Source organism: Gallus gallus, chromosome 1 (assembly GCF_016699485.2).
Source record: "Gallus gallus isolate bGalGal1 chromosome 1, bGalGal1.mat.broiler.GRCg7b, whole genome shotgun sequence".
In the NCBI taxonomy this organism is placed as follows: Eukaryota; Metazoa; Chordata; class Aves; order Galliformes; family Phasianidae; genus Gallus; species Gallus gallus.
In genome coordinates this window covers 31,875,568-31,897,048 of record NC_052532.1, presented here as the reverse complement: position 1 = coordinate 31,897,048, position 21,481 = coordinate 31,875,568, and the positions used below count along the sequence as shown (strand labels likewise).

The 21,481-nt window shown below is 35.4% G+C and overlaps 1 protein-coding gene across 4 annotated transcripts in view; it reads left to right on the top strand.

Moving 5' to 3' along the window:
- LRIG3 (leucine rich repeats and immunoglobulin like domains 3) overlaps window positions 1-21,481 on the top strand; it is a 43,707-nt gene that overhangs the window by 9,823 nt on the left and 12,403 nt on the right. For 3 of the 4 annotated variants that reach the window (XM_015281419.4, XM_015281429.4, XM_040695530.1), the window contains 9 exons: window positions 12,776-12,910; window positions 13,564-13,722; window positions 15,770-15,913; window positions 16,214-16,357; window positions 16,773-16,916; window positions 18,144-18,224; window positions 18,867-18,938; window positions 19,328-19,399; window positions 21,242-21,405. In XM_015281419.4, the coding sequence (XP_015136905.2) occupies window positions 12,776-12,910; window positions 13,564-13,722; window positions 15,770-15,913; window positions 16,214-16,357; window positions 16,773-16,916; window positions 18,144-18,224; window positions 18,867-18,938; window positions 19,328-19,399; window positions 21,242-21,405 (1,115 nt within the window). The remainder of the gene's footprint in view (window positions 1-12,775; window positions 12,911-13,563; window positions 13,723-15,769; window positions 15,914-16,213; window positions 16,358-16,772; window positions 16,917-18,143; window positions 18,225-18,866; window positions 18,939-19,327; window positions 19,400-21,241; window positions 21,406-21,481) is intronic. The other variant, NM_001199555.2, reaches the window with a different exon arrangement.

The following is a 21,481-nucleotide window of genomic DNA, read 5'->3' as shown; positions in this document are numbered from 1 at the left end:
GTTTCTTACAAGTCAGGATCAGAAAAGAATGAAAGAAAAAGCAGATGGTGTCTGACTAATAACTATTTAATTTAAGCATGTCATCTATTAATATTTTGCGTTAGAGTTGACATTATTTTTACACTGGCATAGCATTCTGTAGTTTAAGCATCTCATCGATTTAAATAATGTATTAAAAAAAAAAAATGTTGTTAATGTTCCCTTTACCACAAAGTTGGAAATACTGACACAATAAAAGTATATGATATCCTCCTGCCTTACCTGTGATGAATACAAAATCGAGAATTTGTCCTTATGTCTGTAGTCCTGGAAACGCAACTAGTTTAGGTGAATGTAAAATCATCTTTCTTCAACTGTGCAAAGATTTTTGTTCTCCTTTTAAAAGAATCAAAATTGATCAATACTGGATTGATTGTTCCATACCCTTAAGTTACAAGGTTGGTTAATTCAGCCATACGGTCAAACATAGGAAAGCTTTTGGTAGATCTGTAGATCTGTTCTCTGTACTTTATTTTTGCTGATGCTTACACGATACCAATATATATATGTTTTTCTGAATGTTATACTACGAATGCAGTTAAAGTTGGTCTGGTTGAGTGCTAGCTTGTTCTCTTTTTAATTTCAATTACTTCTGTATGATGTTGTGGGATTACTGAATGTAGGTATGCTCCAGCTGAGATTTAATATCGATTGTATGACCACTGTAAGGATTTATTGAGATTAATGTGGTAGAACTAATTTCATAAGTAATTTATGCTAGCTTCCAATGATCAGCGTGTAATTGTTAATAAATAAATTTTGTCTTATCAGAATGTATGTAGACAGAACAGATAATTAGAGTGGTACTGTACTGTTTCAGAAATAAAACATCTCATTCATTTTGCAAAGGTTTGTCTTTCAAACATTTTACAGGTTAGAAATTATTTATGTAGAAAGATGTTCAGTCTAATTTTTACAACAGGATATATAAATAAAGCAGAATAAGCATGCAGCAATTGTCTGACAAAAATATATATAATAAACTAATAGATATGCACATACTTTGATCTGATGGGTTTTTTTAGAAGTGAAAAAATATGTTCACTAATAAGAGAGGTTGAATTAAATTGGGTTAATATATGTTGAAGTCATGCGAAGAAAACACATATGGAACAATTAAAATTTTTCAAACCACTTTTCAAAGACTAATTGTTCTTCATATATACTTCTGATGACTTTATGCAGTCTTCAACTTTCATAATGAAAAGAGCTTGTGGAACCTTTCCAAAACAAACTACTGTTTTCTTGTTGAGTCTTTGTTCTGACTTTAAAATAATAGCAGAAAAGAAGTTGCTAGTCTTTGGGAACTTGATTTGATTGCATTTCTTACATGTCTGTTAATTGGTGTCAGTTGAACACCCAGTTGTTTTTTCCAAGGAGTCCTCAAGGAATGCTGTGGAATGGCCTCCCTTCTGGGCAGAATCTTTATTAGTTAAAAACTTTTTTTCCATGAAGAGGAAAAATTCTTCCAAGTAGTCATCAGCTGATCAGTGGAGACTTAGAATTTTACCTCTTTTGTGAGAATTTTCTTTCCGTGCAAAGGTAGTTACAGAGATTATATGTCTACAGTGAATAAAGGATACTGCTGGTATCTCCATACTGCACTGTATGTCTAAATCATTTGAGCAGTAAAAACAAGCATGGGTGGATTGTCATGTTAGTGTAGTTTCTATTTCTGGATCTACCTCATTTATAGCTATCTAATGGATATTTATCTAGCTTAGATATTTCCATACTACTGAATTACACATGATAAAACATACCCAGAGCAATAGATGTTCCTGGTCTTGTGGTCAAAGTCCATCAGTAACGTTAATCAGTGGTGCCAACAACTTGTTTTTCCTGAATACCATTAGAGAGTTGAACTCAGGAGAAGGAAGGGTATCAGACAGGCACCCCCACCTTCCCCGCCCCAGCACCCTGGAAAGATATATGTCCATGGGAAGGAATACAGACTCAAATGCAGGTACACTCATTACATGGCTGGAGATGCATCTAACACTTCAGTCATGTGATGAATATGTATTTTGTCTCACGTCTAGCAAATGTACTTGCACATACGTGTTTTACAGTGATGTTACTTGCAAAGGTCTGATAACATCTTTCTGCACGTTTGATCATTTAAGTCAGTTATTTGAAATTGACAGTTCAGCTCTCCATTCTCCTTAGACGCCCAGCCATTTTCACTGGCTTCTGGGAGAGAAGGCAGAAAGTAGTTTATCAAGGTATAAAAAAAAAAAAAAAGTTCAGCCATTTACCAGAGATTTCCAGCTCTCCAATTGGAACAATAGCTGTAGTCAGGTGGCCAGGTCACCCAGGTGCTGGAGGAAACAAGATTTTTGGTGGAATACTGTATTTGATAACTGGTAACTGCGTAGTGTGTGGATCCACAGCAATGTAGCTATTCTTGCCTATCACTGGAACTGAAACATTTAAAATCTCCTAATTTGCATTCCTGAAGTGCTTTTAAAAAAACAATTAAATTGATGTAGAAATTGCTTTAAATGGTTGTATGAGGTTTTGTATTAGAAAATTCTGTACTTATGGGACAAAAAATTAGTGATTTTTCATTATTTCTGGATTGATGGATCACACTGTGTCAAGTAGAGAAATGAACACTAATGAACATTTCTTCCAGGAGAAGCTGAAAATTTCTGAAGTTGTTTCCCATTCTAATGATATTCTTTATCTGAAATGTACCTGTCCTGTCCTATTGATCCTGAAAACCAACTAGAATCTGTGATACTGATACATGAGGATAAAAACCTTGTTGCTTAGGTTTATCGTCACTGTAAAGTTTTGCACCTAGTTTGAATCCAGGTTGCTTAAACTCATACTCTAAAGAGTGGAAGTGATTTTTGACTTAAGGTGTCCATTGTATGTGCTTGTGTAAAGGTAGTATATAAGTATACATCAAGTACACATCAGCATGATTTTTTGGTAGTTGTAAGCTATTAATGTTCAAAAACCATACCAGAACTTCTCCACAGTGTGCCACAATTCCCTGGAGAAAGAACAAACAAACATATAAAACCAGTCAACAGACCAAACAAAATAAAATACAACATCTGAGTTCATTGCAGTAGACATGATGCCTTCTCCCACTACTCTAGAGCTCTTGGTTCCGCTTTTGGGAAGATGTACATAGCTGATATGACTTAAATAACTGTATTCTGCAAGCACGGCTTATATCTTTTAGTCATTAATGCTGATATTACAGATCAGATTCAAGTCATGATTTCATGCAAGGCTGAAACTTCATCCAGTGTTGTCATTTTCATGTATGCACGTGCAAATGTGACACATGATACAAAAGTGTGGATCTAGCATATGTTGGAGTGCATTAAATGCTCAAGAAATTATTTTGGTTAATTTAAAAAAAATACTCTGAAATCTGCTTTAATTACAAATAACTGGAAATGTCTCAGTACAGTCAGTGACAAAGAACGTTTAAAGATACTCTGGGCTGTGATTTACCATTGTAGGGGAAAGCTGTGCTACTGAAGGTGAAGAAATAGATTGAAGCTGAGTAATATAAATGCATCACTCTTTTATAAAAGTTCTGTATGGCTTTTAACTGTTATTTGCCTACACGTTCTACTTTAAGTCTTCAAAAAATAATAACTTGTTTGTGTAATTAATGCTTTGTACGGAATAAAGACACTTAGTGATTTACAAATTCTGCAGCATTGCTTAAGATTTTGTTAAAGGATGTATGGTATAGGTAATAAAGCCATGATCTTCTCTTTGCGGAATTAACACATGCACAAAAAAGAAATTGCAGACATCATCCAAAATTGCCAGTGTACTGTATTCTTTAGTGCTTCGGATAATGGAAGGCCGCAGTCTGTGACTTTAGAGGGATGGTACGACTCTTGAGTATCCAGCCTCCATAACTACATTTTATTGTTCTTATAAAAATAAAAGAACCAGAATTAATATTAATAAAAAACATGTTTCTTGTTGCCCACATCTGGCATATGTTGTGTAATAATCATCTCATCAATAGGGACTAGAGAAGCTACACATGCCAAAGTTTCTACTGTGTGTATTGAATTCTAACATTAGGCTAGCTTTGAATGATGGAGTGCTTTAAACAGTTAGGGATTTTACTTCTTATTAAATAAAAATTATCCGTTTTAAAACTGTTGATGTACAGGTGATGTAGATAGAAGTATTCCAGTAGCTTACATTCTAAAAACTACTCATGTTAATCAAGAAGACAAATATTCAGTTTTAGTAGAGCCAGAGTAGAAAATAGAATATTCATTTTTAAAATGTTACATTAATATATTGCTTATATATATTTTTTTTTAAATTAAGAATGTGGGCTCTTTTTGTAAGAGAATATGTAGAATATTTTTATGTATAAGTAAAGTATAAAATATATAAAGTATATTCTACTTTATGTAGAACATATAGTGTTGCACATGGTTTTGTCTGCAACCTGAGAGAACTGTTAACCCTTTAGAGCACTTGAAGCAATGAGGTTTGGTTTTGGGTTCTGCTGTGATGTTGACCAGCATGGAGATTTTCTGTAGTGTGCACACTAGTCTGTTAAGTGCTGGGCTGAAACCACAGATCAGTTTTCTGAAAGCTTTCAACAGCATTCCGTTTGCAGTGTGTTTATATCAGTATATTCTGAGTCAAAATGTATTGGCTTTGAAGACGCATGCAGTCTTGTGTCCTGGATGCTTAAAAAAGTTAATGAACAAAAAATTATTAAGAGAAATACTGCTCAGGATATGACATGGGCCAGAAGTACTGGGAAGCTGCCAGTCTTAGTTGAGTGCCTGGATTGTTCCAACTTTAAATGTAGCTTTCTGATCAGCTATTCTAACATGCTTCTGACTAGTCAGTTTTTAATTTCAGGCCTTTGGTGTTCAAAGAACACTTTTGAAAGGCAAAGCTGAAAGTGTTGCTTGAAAAACTGAAAAAGTGCAAAGTCATCCTCTTCAAAGAGAAAACAAATCAGTGAAAATCAGCAAGGTTATCTAAACCATGAACAATAATTTAAAATTAAAATTTCAGAGCTTGCTTATACAGCATAGCAGACATTAAACTTGCGTATCTTCTCCAGTGGGGTTAGATGAGCAACAAGTAGAACCAGCCCTTCAGAGAACAGTTTGCAACTGAAAAGACTTCTCAGGCATTCGGCCTTTTTTAGGGGGGGGGGGGCTGGGGGGCAGGGGGGTGGGAGAGGTGTTGGTTGGTTGGGCTTGTTTTCTTTTCTTCTTTTCAGTTACTAGACCAGTCTAGCTTTAGTGTTGTGTCTTGCTGTGTTAGCTTTTTCCTCCTATCTTGCTTAATTGCTTATTAATTGTGATTTCAGTCATGAAAATTTCAATAAAATTCCTTCTGTGGACAGCACATTTTGCTCCAGTTACAGTGTGGTTGTTTCCTGAAATTAGTAAAGCTGTAGGCTGTCAGGCAGTGGAGACAGAGCTTAGTCCTTTGTGATACAGACCTTTACTATGTGAAGCTTATGATATTTGCAGTGTCAGGATCTTTACTTTATGGGGCTTCTATGATGAATGGGATTAGTCTGTGCTATTTAATTCAGATAAGTAGTCTGAAAAAAGATTTTTCTTTGTTGCTCTTAAAAACAGATGAACTACCTCCTGAAGTTGAAAGTGGCTTCTCATAGATTGTTGCAAAGTAAAATGCTGAACTAAAGATTTGTAAATTCATCTGTATTTTAGGCAGCTTTCTCCTTTCTTCCATCTATTTATTTATTTATTTATTTATTTATTTATTTTGCAGAAGAGTGCACCTTCTTTTGAGGGGCAGTAATTGAGCATATACTTGTGGATTTTCACTGTTAATTAAGGAATGTGTGCTATCTCATCCTGACTTTGATTAATCAACATATAGCTTAAATACCTATCTAACTTTATGCACAAATGTAGCTACTGAAGAAAAGTAGTGTATTATTTGGAAGTGGTCTTATTTTAACATTGTGTGCACATTTTAAAATAAGGAAATGTATATATATATATATATGGTTTGAGATAAGGAGCATTCTAGATTGTACTTCAAGTAGTTGTCTTGAGAAGTAAAATGTAATTAGTTGAAGTGAACATGCAAAATATCTTATACATCTGCTCAACTGCCAATGTAGAAGTAGAGCAATGATTTGCATAGTTGGTTGTACCTCAACTAGGAGAACTTCTGCAAAGTGCTTTTGGTAAACACATGTTTTTTTTCATAATCATTGCTTGCAAGATTATTTGGAGTGGAGACAGGAATGATAAATCTGTCTTCTTGCAGTAGATTGGGAATGGCAGCTGTGTTGAGAATCCAGAAGAACGCTGTCTCAGTTTGTATTTAGTAAGCTATAGTCGTAAGAAAGAAGTTTAGACACGACTCTTGAAAATGAAAGCTTATATTCAGTAGGAGTGAATGCTTTTCCCTTCTGCGCTTGCCAGCGAAAGTGGTATTGTGTGTTTATAAAGCCAGCATACTAAACTGTAGTCTGGTTCCCAATATTAAGAAAATCTTGGTCAAATATTTTACATCCTTGTGATCTCTTCACTTACCGCTTTATTATGGGAAGGATTAAGATTTGGATGCTGCCTGGAAGAGTTTGTTTTGAAGAAGGACTGAAAGAAAGAATAGAGGAATGCCAGACTGGCCGTAAGGCATAAGGCAACTTGGAGAAAGTCCCAAAAATGAGAGTGGTGGTAAACCATGTGTGACTTGGGCTGAAGTTGTGAGCAAAAAAGTAGAGCAGAAAACTTACTGGAATTAGTTTCTGCAGTCTTTGACATTTGGTATGGAGACTAAGAGGAAGTAAATGAAAGAATTTGAAAAGGAATCCGTCTTAGTCAGAGTTGCAGACATGGAGACTAGATTTTTATGACAGCAATTTAGATTGAATGTTGGGACAGGGTACATGTATCTGGAAATCCAGAGTTTGCTGTAGCAGAAATATGGTCTAGATGAATGCTTTTGCAATGAGAATGAAAATGAATGCAAATTTTATGAACTATTTGCAGTGGGAAAAAAAAATGGCATGATTTTCTGATCAACAGTGTTAAAGATGAATTAAAAAGAATAATCATGGTTCAGAAAAACAGAGAATACTACTCCCATGTGACAAAGTAGAAGAATGGTAGGAAATTTCACCATGAGAGAGATGCCATGTTTTGTGAGACAGACAGCGCAGGGAACGAGAGAAGTTGGAATGACACTAAAATGCCAGGCGTCATAAGGACTGGGTTTTGAGCATAGAGCTGTGGTAGATAGCTATTGCTGGGGAGGAGTGTTATGTGGTGACTCAACATCTTGAATGAAATAGAAGTGGACAGGGAGAAGATCCCTCAGCTTGTTGCTGACAGTTGAGATTAGGAGTAGATCAAGAAGGGTGTACAGTCAGAAGCACCAAGGCTTCAGTCTGCACTCTCCAAGAGTTGGCTCGGTTTTAAACAAGTCAAAAAAAAAAAAAAAAGACAAAAACAAAACACACCTACATATTTTTACTTAAGTTTATAAATTAGATTAAAAATATGATTTTTAAAATTGGAGGGTGTTATGCTTTGTTTTATCTAGGCCATAACTACAGTTGTTTAAGATTTTAGCATTAAATGACAGTCATAGAGTGTACCAGGTCTGCAGCAGGTTATTATTTCTGTTGTCAACTTCTGCTGAAATAGCTGTATTTTCATTGTTTATGTTTACCTTCATTATAGTGGTGAACATATGTGTTGAGTTGACCATCACGTGCTAAGTAATGTATGATTATTTTGGAAAGGTCAAATAGTGGAATGGGAAACAGATTCCAGAGTATCAAGAAAAGAGTTTGGAAGGAAAATTTAGTTATTTATATTGGTATTATGGCTGGAATCAAGAGATAATTGCTTTCAAAGTATCAAGTGCTTGGAGGTTTGGATTTGCCGCTCTCTACTTTCTAATTATTATCTGATCTCTGAATCCTAGAATAATTTCATTCTACGTGTTTTTCTCCTCCTTTTTCCAATTTGTTTTAGGAAACTGTAAACCTTTGTCCAAATTTTAGAGAAGGAATCAGTAGGCCATAGACTTAACAAGTTTTGTTTTTTGCTGTAAGACTATATATCACAAAAAGCTCAAAAAACATCTGACCTGAAAAAATCCCTGATGGACAGGGATTGTGGTATGGAGGAGACCTTCAAAAGAAAGAGCAGCTACTTGTTTCAAGGAATGCCTGTAGCCTGTGTGAACTGGACAGCAGACTTTTGTAGACTTACCTGTAGGACTGCCAAGTAAGCCTGACTCTCCATTTGTCATCATCATCTCAGAAATACTGAGTGAAACCTTTCTTCCTTCATCTTTACTAGTTGCAAAGATTCCAGGAACTGGAGGATCTTAATTCATTGGTTGTATTTCGTTGTCTGAGTGTGTAGTTCAGTTAGTATTGTGTAGTTCTTACAAGGGGAGTGTTAAGCTTGACATCACAATTACAGAATTTTAAGTGCTGTAACTGCTCATTAAAGTGTCACTAATTTTACTTGTCAACTGTCAAAGAAGATCTTTTGATCTTTTTTCTCTTTTTCTTATAGAAATTACTGAGACTATTTCTTGTAGTATATACTAGTTAAGTTCTCATTCTAAAAAGCCACAAAACAGGAGTCTTCCATCACTTGCTAAGTTTATTACAGTCTCGATCTTTTATCTCTACTATCAATTATTTCCTTTCTTTCTGCTAAAATTTTCTACCCCTTAGTGTCTTCACATGATTGTTTCACAAGAGAGCTCCAAAAGTCTGGAGGAGTTTGAGAAAAATGGGCAAGTAGCAAATGTAACAGGAGTGGTATGAGACCAAGGGGTGAGTGGAAGGAAGAACAGGTTGAAGCAGCCACAAAGATTGGAGGAAAGGTGAAAAAGAAGACTGTGTGCCATAGTGTAATATAATGGAGACGACTATGTATGTACTTGGATGGACATGGACGGTCACATCTACTTGGCCTGTGCTGACAAGGCTGCCTCCAAGCCAGTTCTGATCTTAAAAGTGTGTAACTAGAAGATGGTCAAACTAAGCATCAGTGAACCCCAGCATTCCAGTGTCGTGGCTTCAGCATTGCTCAGAAAGATGTATCTAGCCCTAGCAAAATACTTTTTTCTCCTTATATATCTTCTTAATATTTAGCAAGTGACAAAGAGACTTCACTGTGATTAATTTGATTGTTCCTAATGCAAATTTAATATATTCTGCCTTTCAGGGATTAGGTGAGGGACAAGAGATAGTCCAGAATCACAAAGGTATTCAGAGTTGTTACACAATTTTGGAAAACAGGCTGCACAGACAACTCTCCAAAATTGTCTTTGTGGACAGTTGTTTTTTCTCACTTTGCTCTATCTCCAGAGTCAAACACACACTTCTTGTTAGCATTATGGTATGGGATGAGAAGACAAAGAGGTTCTCATAACAAAGTAGATCACGACCTACCTGGAGGGAAGTTATGCTTGAGAGGGGAAGTGCAAGAATATATATATAACTTTTTTTTGTAGTGAGTTTTTTTTTAGAAATAAAAGACAGTGCTTCAGATCTACAGATGCAATTTCTGTGTTATAAGATCAGAGCAATGAAGTTTAATTTTTAAGCTTATGTAGATACTTTGAGATAGAAAACATGGTGTTTTTTTTTTTTTTTTTTCCCCAGTACATAAGAGCCACGTCTAAGTAGTGTTAACTAGATCCTTAACACAATGGATATGGCAATTGCTATCCTGCTTTGTATTTCCCTAGAGGCAAGGAAAGTACAAGTCAATATGTCAGATATGTTGAAGCTGTTGTTTATATTGAATGAATCTTGAGATCATGATTGATGTGGTTGTTATAAATGTTTTGACCTACTGGTGTGTCTAAAGTCATGAATTCAGAAAGGAAGAGCCAGTGTTTCTCACACCCTAATGAAAAACTAATATTCTGTCTTAAGATACTTCTCACTCAGGCTTATGTGAAAATAAATCAATCTATGTGCATGCTATTTTGGAGGGGTTAGTTGTTTTTTTTTCTTCTTTAAAGTCAGGGTCTAGATAGTTGAATAGCAAGAGACACAACTGAAATTAATGTGGATATTTTGGTGGGTTTGGCTGTGTTCCTCGGTGGTCTTTTTTCTTCAGGTGCATCAGGAAAAGTTCTAAGGAAGTTGCATGTTCTTGCACATGAGAAATTGTGATCTGTTTGCCATTGGCATATTTCTGTGAGAACTTGATGCACTGGTTGACTTGTTGCAAAGAGATCCCTGCTTGCTTTTTTTTCCCTCCAGGATCTGAAAAATGAAACTGGTGCAGCATGTGGAGCTTCTTTTGTCTAAACATGGTGGTTACAGTAACTGGACATTTTTTGCAGAGTGAATGAACTCATATGATTGTGCCAAGATAGAGGATATTCTTTGGGTCTGTTGTAACAATTAGATAAGCTTGCATTATCAATCATATCTTTTTGAGTAGTTTTGATACTTATTTGGCACTCATAAGGAAGTGGATAGAATATTTATTTGAATTTCTTAAAGGATATTGTGAAGAAAAGTCAAATTAGAAGTAGACTTTAACTAGAGTTGAGCCTTAAAAGTTTGAGATTTGTTCAGTGCTGAGTAATAATGGCATTTGAATTTCTTTGAAGAGAAAAAACTGGATTAGGAGGCTGGGGCATTTAGGCATTTGCATTGGAGTGGCTTCTACAAATACAAATAGGCAAGAAGGTATGGTGGGGGCTCATTTGATTTTCATTATGAGATGGAGTAGGACTTTGATGTGGACCTCTGTTTTGTTGAATGAATGAAGTTAATTTCTTCTGATGACATGACCTTATCATCAGTGAAAAAGAGCAATCCCTGAAACAAATTAGCTGATTTTTTGTTTGTTTGTACGTCTTTATTGTAATCTGGTGTGCATCAAATAATTTGCCAGTTAGTTTAAGCGCTAATCTGAACGCTGTGTAAGACTTTTATTCAGTTCCATTAGGTCCAACTAAACTTTGTAATACAGAGGCTATTATCCTGCCAGTTGTAAGGAATTTCTGTTTTATGAAGCAATATTGACACAAAGAGAGCACTGTGTAAGCTGTGTCTGTAAGTGAACACTTTCACACTGCAATTTAGGAGGCGTGCAGTTCAGGAAATTGCTTGCTTCTGCTGGAGCACACTTTTACTGCAAGGAAAATTTTATTCGTCACTCAAGTAATTGGCAGTTTTAATACCTTGTTAGTAATTACCTTATAAACAAACTAATGCATAAAGGCAACTCTGTGACCCGTTATCTAATTCACAGTCTCATTTGGACAGTGGAACTGACACATAGTGGTATTTGTTGTTGTTTTTTTTTATTAAAGTAATTTGTTTCTATTTATTATAAAAACTTACTGTTAAGAGTTGGTTTTTTGGTTTTGTTTTGTTTTTTTTCTAAATAACGTAGTATAGCTCTACCAGACAGCCTGAGTAATGAAACATGATACAAGAGCAGTGTTGGAGGAGTTGCAAGATCACTTATCCATTCCCACATGTGGTCAGAAGGCCCATTAATCTAACTTATGTTCAGTTTTTGAGGCAGGATTTTTTTGTCTTAAGTAGTAATCCCTCCCTTGCTTACGTGAGGGTTGTCCGTACCATCCTAAGTGTATGGCTTACTATTTGATCCAGAGAAACTATTTCTAATAAAGGCAAACACCTTCCAGAATCAACATTTTTGTTGATAGTTTAACCTGAAATTGCCTTTGCCTTCAATCTCTGGAAGCTGAGGAGAGCACCTAAATTTTGATCATTCATCTTACTAGGAACAGAATGTACCACAGCCAGAACTGACTTGAACTTTAGAATGTAACAGGGATCATTTTGGGTTGCATTCACTTAATTAATCATGTGCTTTTTCCCCCTATGTACCATTAGCCCCAACGAATAACTCTATTCACTTTGCTGATCTACGTGCACGATTATGCAACCGAGATGAAAAATATGGTAGTTGCTGTGCGTGAACATGAAATACTATTGCTAGAAAAAGTACATTTAATTGGAAGTGAAAGTAGAGATGTTTCTTAGGATAGCCATGTCTTTTAAATAGTTGTAAATTCTTTATTGTGGAATTGAATTTGATGCTTAGCTGAAATCTGACCAAAGAAGAAGTCCAGACCCTCTGTGAAGAGTTGTGAGGAGCACAAATTTTATTCTTTGCTAACACAGTAGAAAAATTTGCTGGATAAAGTACTAGATCTAATTGTAGTAGTAGAGAATGTTTTTCTGGGAGGAGTGCACTGTCATCAATCTCACATAGCTTTATTTTTATGTAAGTTCAGTTTGAATTTCATGCTGTAGTTCTCAGAAGAACGAAGCAAAATGTCTGAGTACTGATACATTAGTTTGACTAAAATAAAAAAACAACTATGACCTGATTTCATTACAGTATTGTGACATACTATATTCAATGCAAATAACATGTCTACATTTCAGAGATAAATGAACATAAGGTTTTGTGTCTCATTTTAACATTTTAAAAGCAATGAAATACTTTTGGATTATAATACTTCTTCCTCCTCCCCTCTCCCCCGTTTGCTGGGAAAATGTTTCAAGAAATCAAGAAATGTTGATGACTGTGTTTGCTCAGAGCATTCTAGATTGTAATTCAAGGAAACTAGAAATGAATGCTGCCTATAGAACAAGCAGGGAAATTAAGTACTAATTTTGGCAGTGGTGCTTAGTTAACAAGTATTTGCTCTGGAAATGACTTTTTTTTTAATTATTATTATTATCCTTAAATTTCAGGACAAGTAATAAGATTGCCAACATCTTATCTGAACATCTGAAGCCATTTCAGAGTTTAGAAACTTTGGATTTGAGCAACAACAACATATCAGAGCTAAAAATGTCATCATTTCCTTCTTTACAGCTCAAGTATCTGTAAGTAAAACCTAGTATTACATTTTCTTTTCCTTTTTTTTTTTTTTTTTTTCAGTTTCAGCAAACTTAGGCTGGCAAACTTAGGCTGGTAACTGTATGTTGAAGCATGCAATATTTTTTAATCAGACACTCACTAAATGTTCCTTGTTTTACTCATTGATCTTAACCTAAGTTGCAGACTTGAATATACCAGTTGCTGCAATGAACTGTTTTAATTCGTAGTGAAGGATGTTATCTTGAGATGGAACAAGTAGACGTGTCTCTCTTGAGAGAAAAAGTATGTAGTAAAATGAATTTAAGTCATGGGTGCTGGTCTAGTCTTGAGTTGCATGAAGTTCTGTGGACTTCATTAAATTTATCTTAATGTTTTTTATAGTAGTTCTGCAAAGACAGAACTACATTGTGAAGAAAGTAATGGAGTTGCAACATACCATATTTTGGCAGCGTACTATCTTCTGCCAATAATATGCTTTTGCCGACTGGAGAAAAATATTGATGACAAAATACTATTTGACTGTAGACTGAGTTGTCAAGAGCTTTGATTAATGCGATTAATTAAATTTCATTTATCACCGTATAAGCAGTCTAAGAGCTCTATGTTTCACTACTTGGTATTAAAATTTTATTAAATAACTGTAAATTTAACTTTCTAGACATTGTTTCAACAGGTACATTAACAGTAACCGAATAACCTCCATGGAGCCTGGTACCTTTGACAATTTGTCTACCACACTTCAAGTATTGAAACTGAACAGGAACAAAATTTCAGCAATCCCTCAAAAGATGTTTAAACTTTCCCATCTGCAGCACCTGTAAGTGCAACCTACAATTGACTAATTGTTTTCAGGTTTTCGAAGCACTGGTAGTGCTTGAACTTTAGCCTTTAATTAAAGCAGACTCAGAGTGAGACAGGCACAGAAAACATATTACTACAACCCTTACCAACTTCAGCTTTATACTGAACAAAACTAGTCTTATATATTGGTGAGATATGAATAGTCTTTGTGTTTAAAATCGTGTCTGCCTAAAAAAAAAAAAATGTTAATAGCAAATAGCAGTATTTATGTAAAAAAAAACATTGGAAAAATTAATACATGAAGTAGACTTATATCACTCACTACATCAGTCTCTTCATATGTTTGTAGAAGTATAGAATCATTTAGAATCACTAAATCACTGAGGTTGGAAAAGACCTTTAAGGTCATCAAATCCAACCATTACAGTGAAATAAAGGGAATTAATTTGCTTTTGAAAGGTATGACAATAAATATGCTTGACTAAGTAGAATTTCATGAGTTTCACTGATATGATACGGTCTATAACTATTTTACTTAATAAGTAATAAATGTAGCTACTGAATATGAATGAGTATGGGGAAATATATTCTCCCCTCTTTTGCAAAACTTGAAGAGTATGATAAGTTGACAAGAGGATGGACTAGGACTGCACTTTGTTAAATCCCGAGTAATTATTTTCCATTCTAAACAGGCAAGATGAACTGCTAGATTAACTTTGAAAGCAAAAAGCCCTAAGAACAGGGAAATGTTAGGATGCTTAATACAAATGAGAACTGTGACTGTGTCTTTCCTGTGCACAAATAGAGGAAGTGTTTGAATTAAACCTCAACAGAAGAGTGTGAGCACAATAACACTATTTGACAGAGCAAATTCTCAGCTACAAAACACTATTTTTCAACACAGTCACCATCCTTAGCTATGAATTTTCTTCAGCTTCGAACAGCCTGCATGCTGTGCTCATAAAAATCTGCATGAGTGGAGGTGACCCACTGACACCGTCATCACTGCAGAAATGCACCACCCACCGTCTCACTGTGCTCATATCCACTGTTTGATCTTCATAAACGTTCAGCAAGCATCCATGAATAGCAGTGGGTGCAATTTTTTCTGCATGAAGGAATTCAGTAGCACACCTTTGCTTCATAGGCACTTTCATGTAAGATGCCGTTTTGTCAGGCTGCCCTTCTGCTGCCATCTGTTGCACAGCAACAAAATTGAACTGAATAGTAGTGGTAAAGTTCAGCCTCTACTGCTGTGCCACAAATGTCCACCTCTAATGTTGTGTACCAACATAATAAAATAGGAGGCATTGCATTTGGAGCAGCCTTCACATACTATCACTTGAATAATGTATTCAGAGGAGGAGTGGGGAAGAAATAAAGGCTGTTCTCCTTGAATGTTCTTTACAAATTACGGACTTCTAAACACATGCTCTCACTGCAGCTTACCCTCCTGCACTAGTTATACCTTATAATTCCTATTACATTTGGGTCCCAACCTCAGGCCTACAAAAGGAATGTGTGTGTCTAGTACCTAACACCACTTGAGAAAGCGGGAAGAAACTAACTATGTAAGTAGTTACAGTAGACAATGAAAGGGTACATAAGGAATGCCTGATTCCAGATTAAGAGAGGGAGAAATTATCCAGGATATTGGTTCTGGCTAACTATTGCAACTAGAAATTTTACCTTTGCAATCAATAATCAATCGGAATGCAAATTAAAAGTGGAAAATTAACAACTGTACTTCTGGATGGACACCAGGAACTTGCTTTTGCTTTTGAGAACAGGATCGATCATGACATTCTAGGTCTAAAAGGAGTCTTTAAATTTAAACATCAAGTAACTATCCAAGTACATGTCCTCAATATCAGAAAGGCAGAACAGTAATAGCATGGTTAAACATGATGTAGTGCAGTTAAAGGTTTGAATTTTATTACATCTTGCTTCTGTTGTTTAATTTGCAACGCAGATATTTAAATAAAGTTTGTTTCCAGGGAGGTAGGAAAAGTTGTTGGTATGCAAGTAAACTTCTGCTGAAACTGTAAAATTTATTGATGCAGGGAATTGAATCGCAACAAAATTAAAAAAATAGATGGGCTTACTTTCCAAGGACTTCCAGCTTTGAAGTCATTAAAACTACAGAGAAACGGGATTACTAGGCTCATGGATGGTGCATTCTGGGGATTAACCAACATGGAAGTTTTGTGAGTACCAACTTTCATAGATTCTGCTATTAATACACTAAGTAGGGTTGTACATAATAGAGCTGCTTGCTAAAATATAGAAGTGTTTTTGAACTAATCTATTCTGGTGTGGTTTTAAAGCAACTGGTGTTAATCACTAAGCATGTAAAGCAGTGCATTCTGAATGCGTGCCTAAAACTCTAAATGTAAACATAGACTGTAGCTATCTGGCCAGTGTCATGAAGTCAAATGTGGACCTGTGGCAAAGCACATGCATCACTGAGTTTCTGAATCTTAGGTTTTTTGTCTGTGTATGTATAGGCAGCTGGACCATAACAACTTAACAGAGGTAACCAAAGGCTGGCTTTATGGCTTGCTGATGCTGCAGCAGCTCCATCTCAGCCAAAATGCCATCAGCAGGATCAGTCCTGACGCCTGGGAATTTTGCCAAAAACTCAGTGAGCTGTGAGTAGCTTTTATTCTATTCCAGATTTGAAATTAGGGTACATGCCAAAGCATGAGCTTCTTACCACTGATCTGTGAATTTTTCATAACAAAGTTTCCAAGGTGACAGCAACTTTTCTACATGTGAGACAGTTAAATTTTGTTGGAAGCAGTTGAAGCCAACCATGACTGCTTCATTTCACTGGAGTTGTTTTAGAGCTGTAACACAATCATTTTCAAATGAAAGAAATTTGTTCTGTAATAATTTGTGAATAATTAGAAATGATAAGCTGTATGGTCAAAAATAGTGTGATAGGTTTTGTGATCATTGTAAAGGAAAGGAACTGTTTCCCCCACTTGAAAATTCAAGTGGGTTGAACTGAGTAACAAATAATGCAACAAAAACATTAAAATCCATTTTTCCTTGAACTTACAGAGATTTGACGTTCAATCACTTAGCAAGGTTAGATGATTCAAGCTTTGCTGGCTTAAGCGTGCTAGTTGGACTGTACATTGGAAGCAACAAAGTAAACTACATTGCTGATTGTGCCTTCCGGGGACTTTCTAGTCTGCAGACTTTGTAAGTTGACTAACTTGACTTTTAAGGTTAAAAATGTTAAGAAACCCTCTGTACGTTATTAGGTTGTTGTTTTGCTTTGCTTTGCCTTTTGTAACTTTTCTAGCATAGTGTTTTTTCTTTTTCCCAGTAAGATTTTTTTTTTCCATGATAGTTTGGAGAGGGAGGGCTTGTTTCTTAAAGGCTGTGCAAAATAGATGCTGGTAATTTTAATACAAACTTTCTGGTAGCAATTCTCCATTGAAAGGCAGTGAGCAGCACTGCTATCGACAGCCTTAGGGATCTGATAGTTCTGTCTTAACTGAGTCCGTATTTTGCATCATGGTAGAATTAAGCAGACAACACTGTGTAGGTAGATGCTTGACCTGATTGAGCAATTATTTTAAGCATTTGATCATATTTTGAAATAGCATTTCGTAAAGGAAGGAGAAGAAACAAGACTCTAAAAATACTTTGCTTCATTAGAATCTTTCAGTTGCGTACCACTGATTCATCTGTTAGCCAGATGAGTGAAGAAGTTACTTTTCCCTCTAGACTTTAAAGAGTGATAGCATTTAGAGGCATCCAGCAAAGATGTAATTTACAGAGATGCAGTCTGTGTTTTTTAAATACATTTATAGATCATAAAAAGACGTCAAGAGACTTTGTCGGGTTTCTCAATTTACACAGGAGGAATCATTAAACTTTTTCTCCCAGACATGTTTTCCTTTAGCCTTACCTTATTGATTCTCTGTTGATACGCTGTTCTTTTCACAAATCTCCCTCTCTGTGTGTCACAGATAACATAGCTAGGTCTATGAACAGTATAGAATGTAGAAACAGTTTACTTACTAATTAATCTCAGTGTATTAATGTTCACAGTGTACAAAGACATAAATGTATTTCAGTTTGAAGGAGGCAACAGTTGATCTCTTCCCTTCTTCTGATGCTCCTTCTGTCCTGTATATGAAAACCCTTGCAGGGGAATGTGGTTTTGTTCTATAATAATTATTAACTTTGGTTTTGTTATCTTTGTAATTATCAGTGGAAAAAGTGCTAACTGATAGTTGTCAAAGTCTTCAGTGAAAATGAGAATGAAATAACTAAAAAGGAGGGGAAAAAAAATGCTGCCAGACAGTGATTTCAGGAATTTTCTTAAATAATACACATTCTTTAAGAAGTACATACCTTGCTTTTCCTAATACCTCTCACTGTTTGATTTCCCCACCCGCCCCCTTTCCTTTTAAATAGGGATCTGAAAAACAATGAAATATCGTGGACTATTGAAGATATGAATGGTGCCTTCTCTGGTCTGGATAAACTTAGGAATCTGTGAGTACCACCATGTCTAATTCCTTTTAAAATAAATAAGTAGCTTATATTATGCCTCTTTTGATGGACCAGTCCAACATGATGTTATGTTTTCCATAGTTGAGGTGATTTTTCTCCCTTGACATTTTGTTTGCAGTAAAATGTTAGTTTCTGTGAAAGCAATTCCTGATTTTTTGAGCGAGGCTAATCTGAAATACATGTGCAGATTTCATATGTTGTAGTATTTATAGAAACTTTTTAGAAAAAAGTATATTATCAAATATTACAGAGGCATAGTGGCAGGAATAGTCTTTGATAAAGCAGTGCAGCATCCAATGGAAATGGCTTCACTGGTATGGAAAGATAATTTGAAAATGGACATCTATGAAATAAAAATATGCTTATGTGTATACATCTAAATAATCTGCATTCCTGAACTGTATACATTAGGCATGTTTTAAAATCATTGTAAAATCAAGATGTTTAGTCAAGTGCAGTAAATCAGTTTATTTTGTAAGTGAGACATTTTGCTCATTTTGTTGCGTTGAGGAAGGCTGAATGGTAAATATTAGTCACAGTTTGGAAATAAATGCCAAAAATGCAATTGTTTGACTCCAGAAAAACTTCAATCTTTTTTGCATTATGTACTTAATTTTTTTTCAGGATACTGCAAGGAAACAGAATTAGATCCATTACAAAGAAAGCATTTTCTGGCTTGGATGCACTTGAACACCTGTAAGTAGTAAATACTCTCATTTAAGCCATCACTTGAAAAAAAAAAAAAAAAAGAAAACACAAATTTTGATACCAACAGAAACAAAAATAGGACTGACGAACTTTACTTATGAATTTGAGTGAAACACACTTACTCTGAATAATGGAGTATTCTTAAGAGGGTTTTTTAATGGAGTTCTGCTGAATATGAATTTTGATATTAATACAGAAAGTGTCACATTTATTAAATGTGCTATAAAACTCTTCAGTATTGTCTCTTTGGTTTTTAAGCTAGAAAAACCTTTGTATGTAACTGATGTAACAAACTATTCCTGGCATCTTCATGTTGAATACATTAGTTCAATAAATCACTCTTTACTCTCATGATTTTCTTCTTGTTTGTTTTGTAGGGATCTAAGTAATAATGCAATTATGTCAGTTCAAGGAAATGCTTTTTCACAAATGAAGAAACTCAAAGAATTGTAAGTTTCTGTCAAAAAAAGTCACCTCTATTGAATTCATAACTATATAAATATATATAAGAGCTCCATAGTTGTTGCCTGACACGGTGATAAACTCGTATTTTAACATCTCTGAAGGTGTCGGTTGTTTTTTTACTTATTATTTTTTATGTGACAAGTGTGTTTAAGTGAGATGGCAGAGGATAAGGAGTGTTCATTTTCTGCTACATTTGGTGTCTAGAGTCCTGATTTTAAATTGGCTGATCTCTAATAGATACTAGATAAGGGAGACTTTGATGTAATGTGCTGTAGCATCAGCAGTGCTATTGCTGAGCTAAAGCTTACTGGACCAGTGAAATGCAGTAAAGTAATTCTTATATAAAGACCAAGTTGTCAGTGCTTGTAATTGGGTCCTTTAGTCCTGGTGCAGCATAGGGGCAGGTCTTCAGAGAAGTTGTGAAGCGGTCATTGGGAAGAATATATTCTTTTAGCAAACTTCTTGATTTTTTTGTTTCTCACTCTTATTTTTTGATCAAGGCATTAGATTTTATAGCTACATTTTTCTGGAGGGAAAAAATGCAGTTAACGCTTCCTCTTAAATATGTGTTCTTTTTTCCCATATTCATATCAGCCTTCTGTAATCAGATCTGTTGTTCAGAGTTGTTCTATTGCATAATGTGGCAACAAACTGAAGAGTAACAAGAAGATAAAGCTCTTGTTACATGGTATTGGGTGCAATAGAAAAAATAGTGAAGAACCTTGTATGTTTGGTTCATTTAATGTTCAATTTGATGTTAACCATATCCTGACACAGCTGCAGGTGCTGTAGAAAGCAGCTGCCATGTTTCTATCTGTAGCTAGGCATTCTCCGCTTCCTTAGTTTGGATTTGGTTGTATTGATTAGTTTGCTGAACTCAGCCAGCCAGCTGCTGGACGATTGCTAGGTGTGGCACAAAAGAAGCAGTGGGGTCCCAGGACTGACATCTAAGAATTGATTCAGATGATTTGAAGACTGATCAAATGTGATGAAATGACAGTCTAGTGCTACTTTAGGAGATGTGAGATGCCACAAGATAGCAGTCTCTGAACACTTCAGTGAAGTAACTACTCAAAAGTTATTGCTTTTGTTTTTTTTTTTTATACTTCTCCTGAATCTCCTAGTAGACCTCTATTATGTATGAGAGAGACAAGAGACAAGCAAATGATAGAAAGTACTTTCCCAGAAGTAAAATTGTTTAGCATAAATTCCCATCTAGTCATTTCATTCTAACCGAACTGAACACTTCCCACTTCAGCTATTGATTGTATGTGCTTCACAGAGTATCGCTCTGGTTTATTCTTTTATTATTTCATTCCTCTGTGAATGTAGCTATTTATTCACAGAAGTTAGGTACACTGATAACCATTTTTGCACTTGTTATTGCAGTACTGGCTATTCTTCATCTCCACATTCCCCTTTTAAAATATGTGCCACAAGATAAATTCTGACAAAAATGAGAATGAGGAAAGAAATTGTCTCAGAATTGTTCTGGTGTTAGCTTTCAGAGCACCTCTCCTCTGGAATGCTATTTTAAGTGCTCCTTATGTTTCTTCCACTGTTGACTGTAGTTTTGTACCCAAAACACTAGAAACGTGTCCCGCTGCCTGTAAGCTTATATGTTGCAGAAACTGGGAGTTAAGGAGAATATGTGTGCTTTGTAAAATTTCACAATACTGACAATAGTGTCATCACATTTGAGCTAAAAAGTGTTGATGACTTTTTCTTGCAATGGAAGTATTTAGATTAAAAATTAGCTTTATGTTATTGACTTGCCTTATAAGAATCCAAGCAAACAGGCTTTGAATGTAATTGCTTTTTCTTAGGCACTTAAACACATCAAGTCTCTTGTGTGACTGTCAGTTAAAGTGGCTACCACAATGGGTGTCAGAGAACAACTTTCAGAACTTTGTAAACGCCAGTTGTGCACATCCTCAACTACTAAAAGGGAGAAGTATTTTTGCTGTCAGCCTAGATGCATTTGTCTGTGGTGAGTATAGTCTCTATTTCTCATTATGCAGAAAAAAATTTGCTGAATGGATTGATTTTGGTTGTGGCTTCTTTGA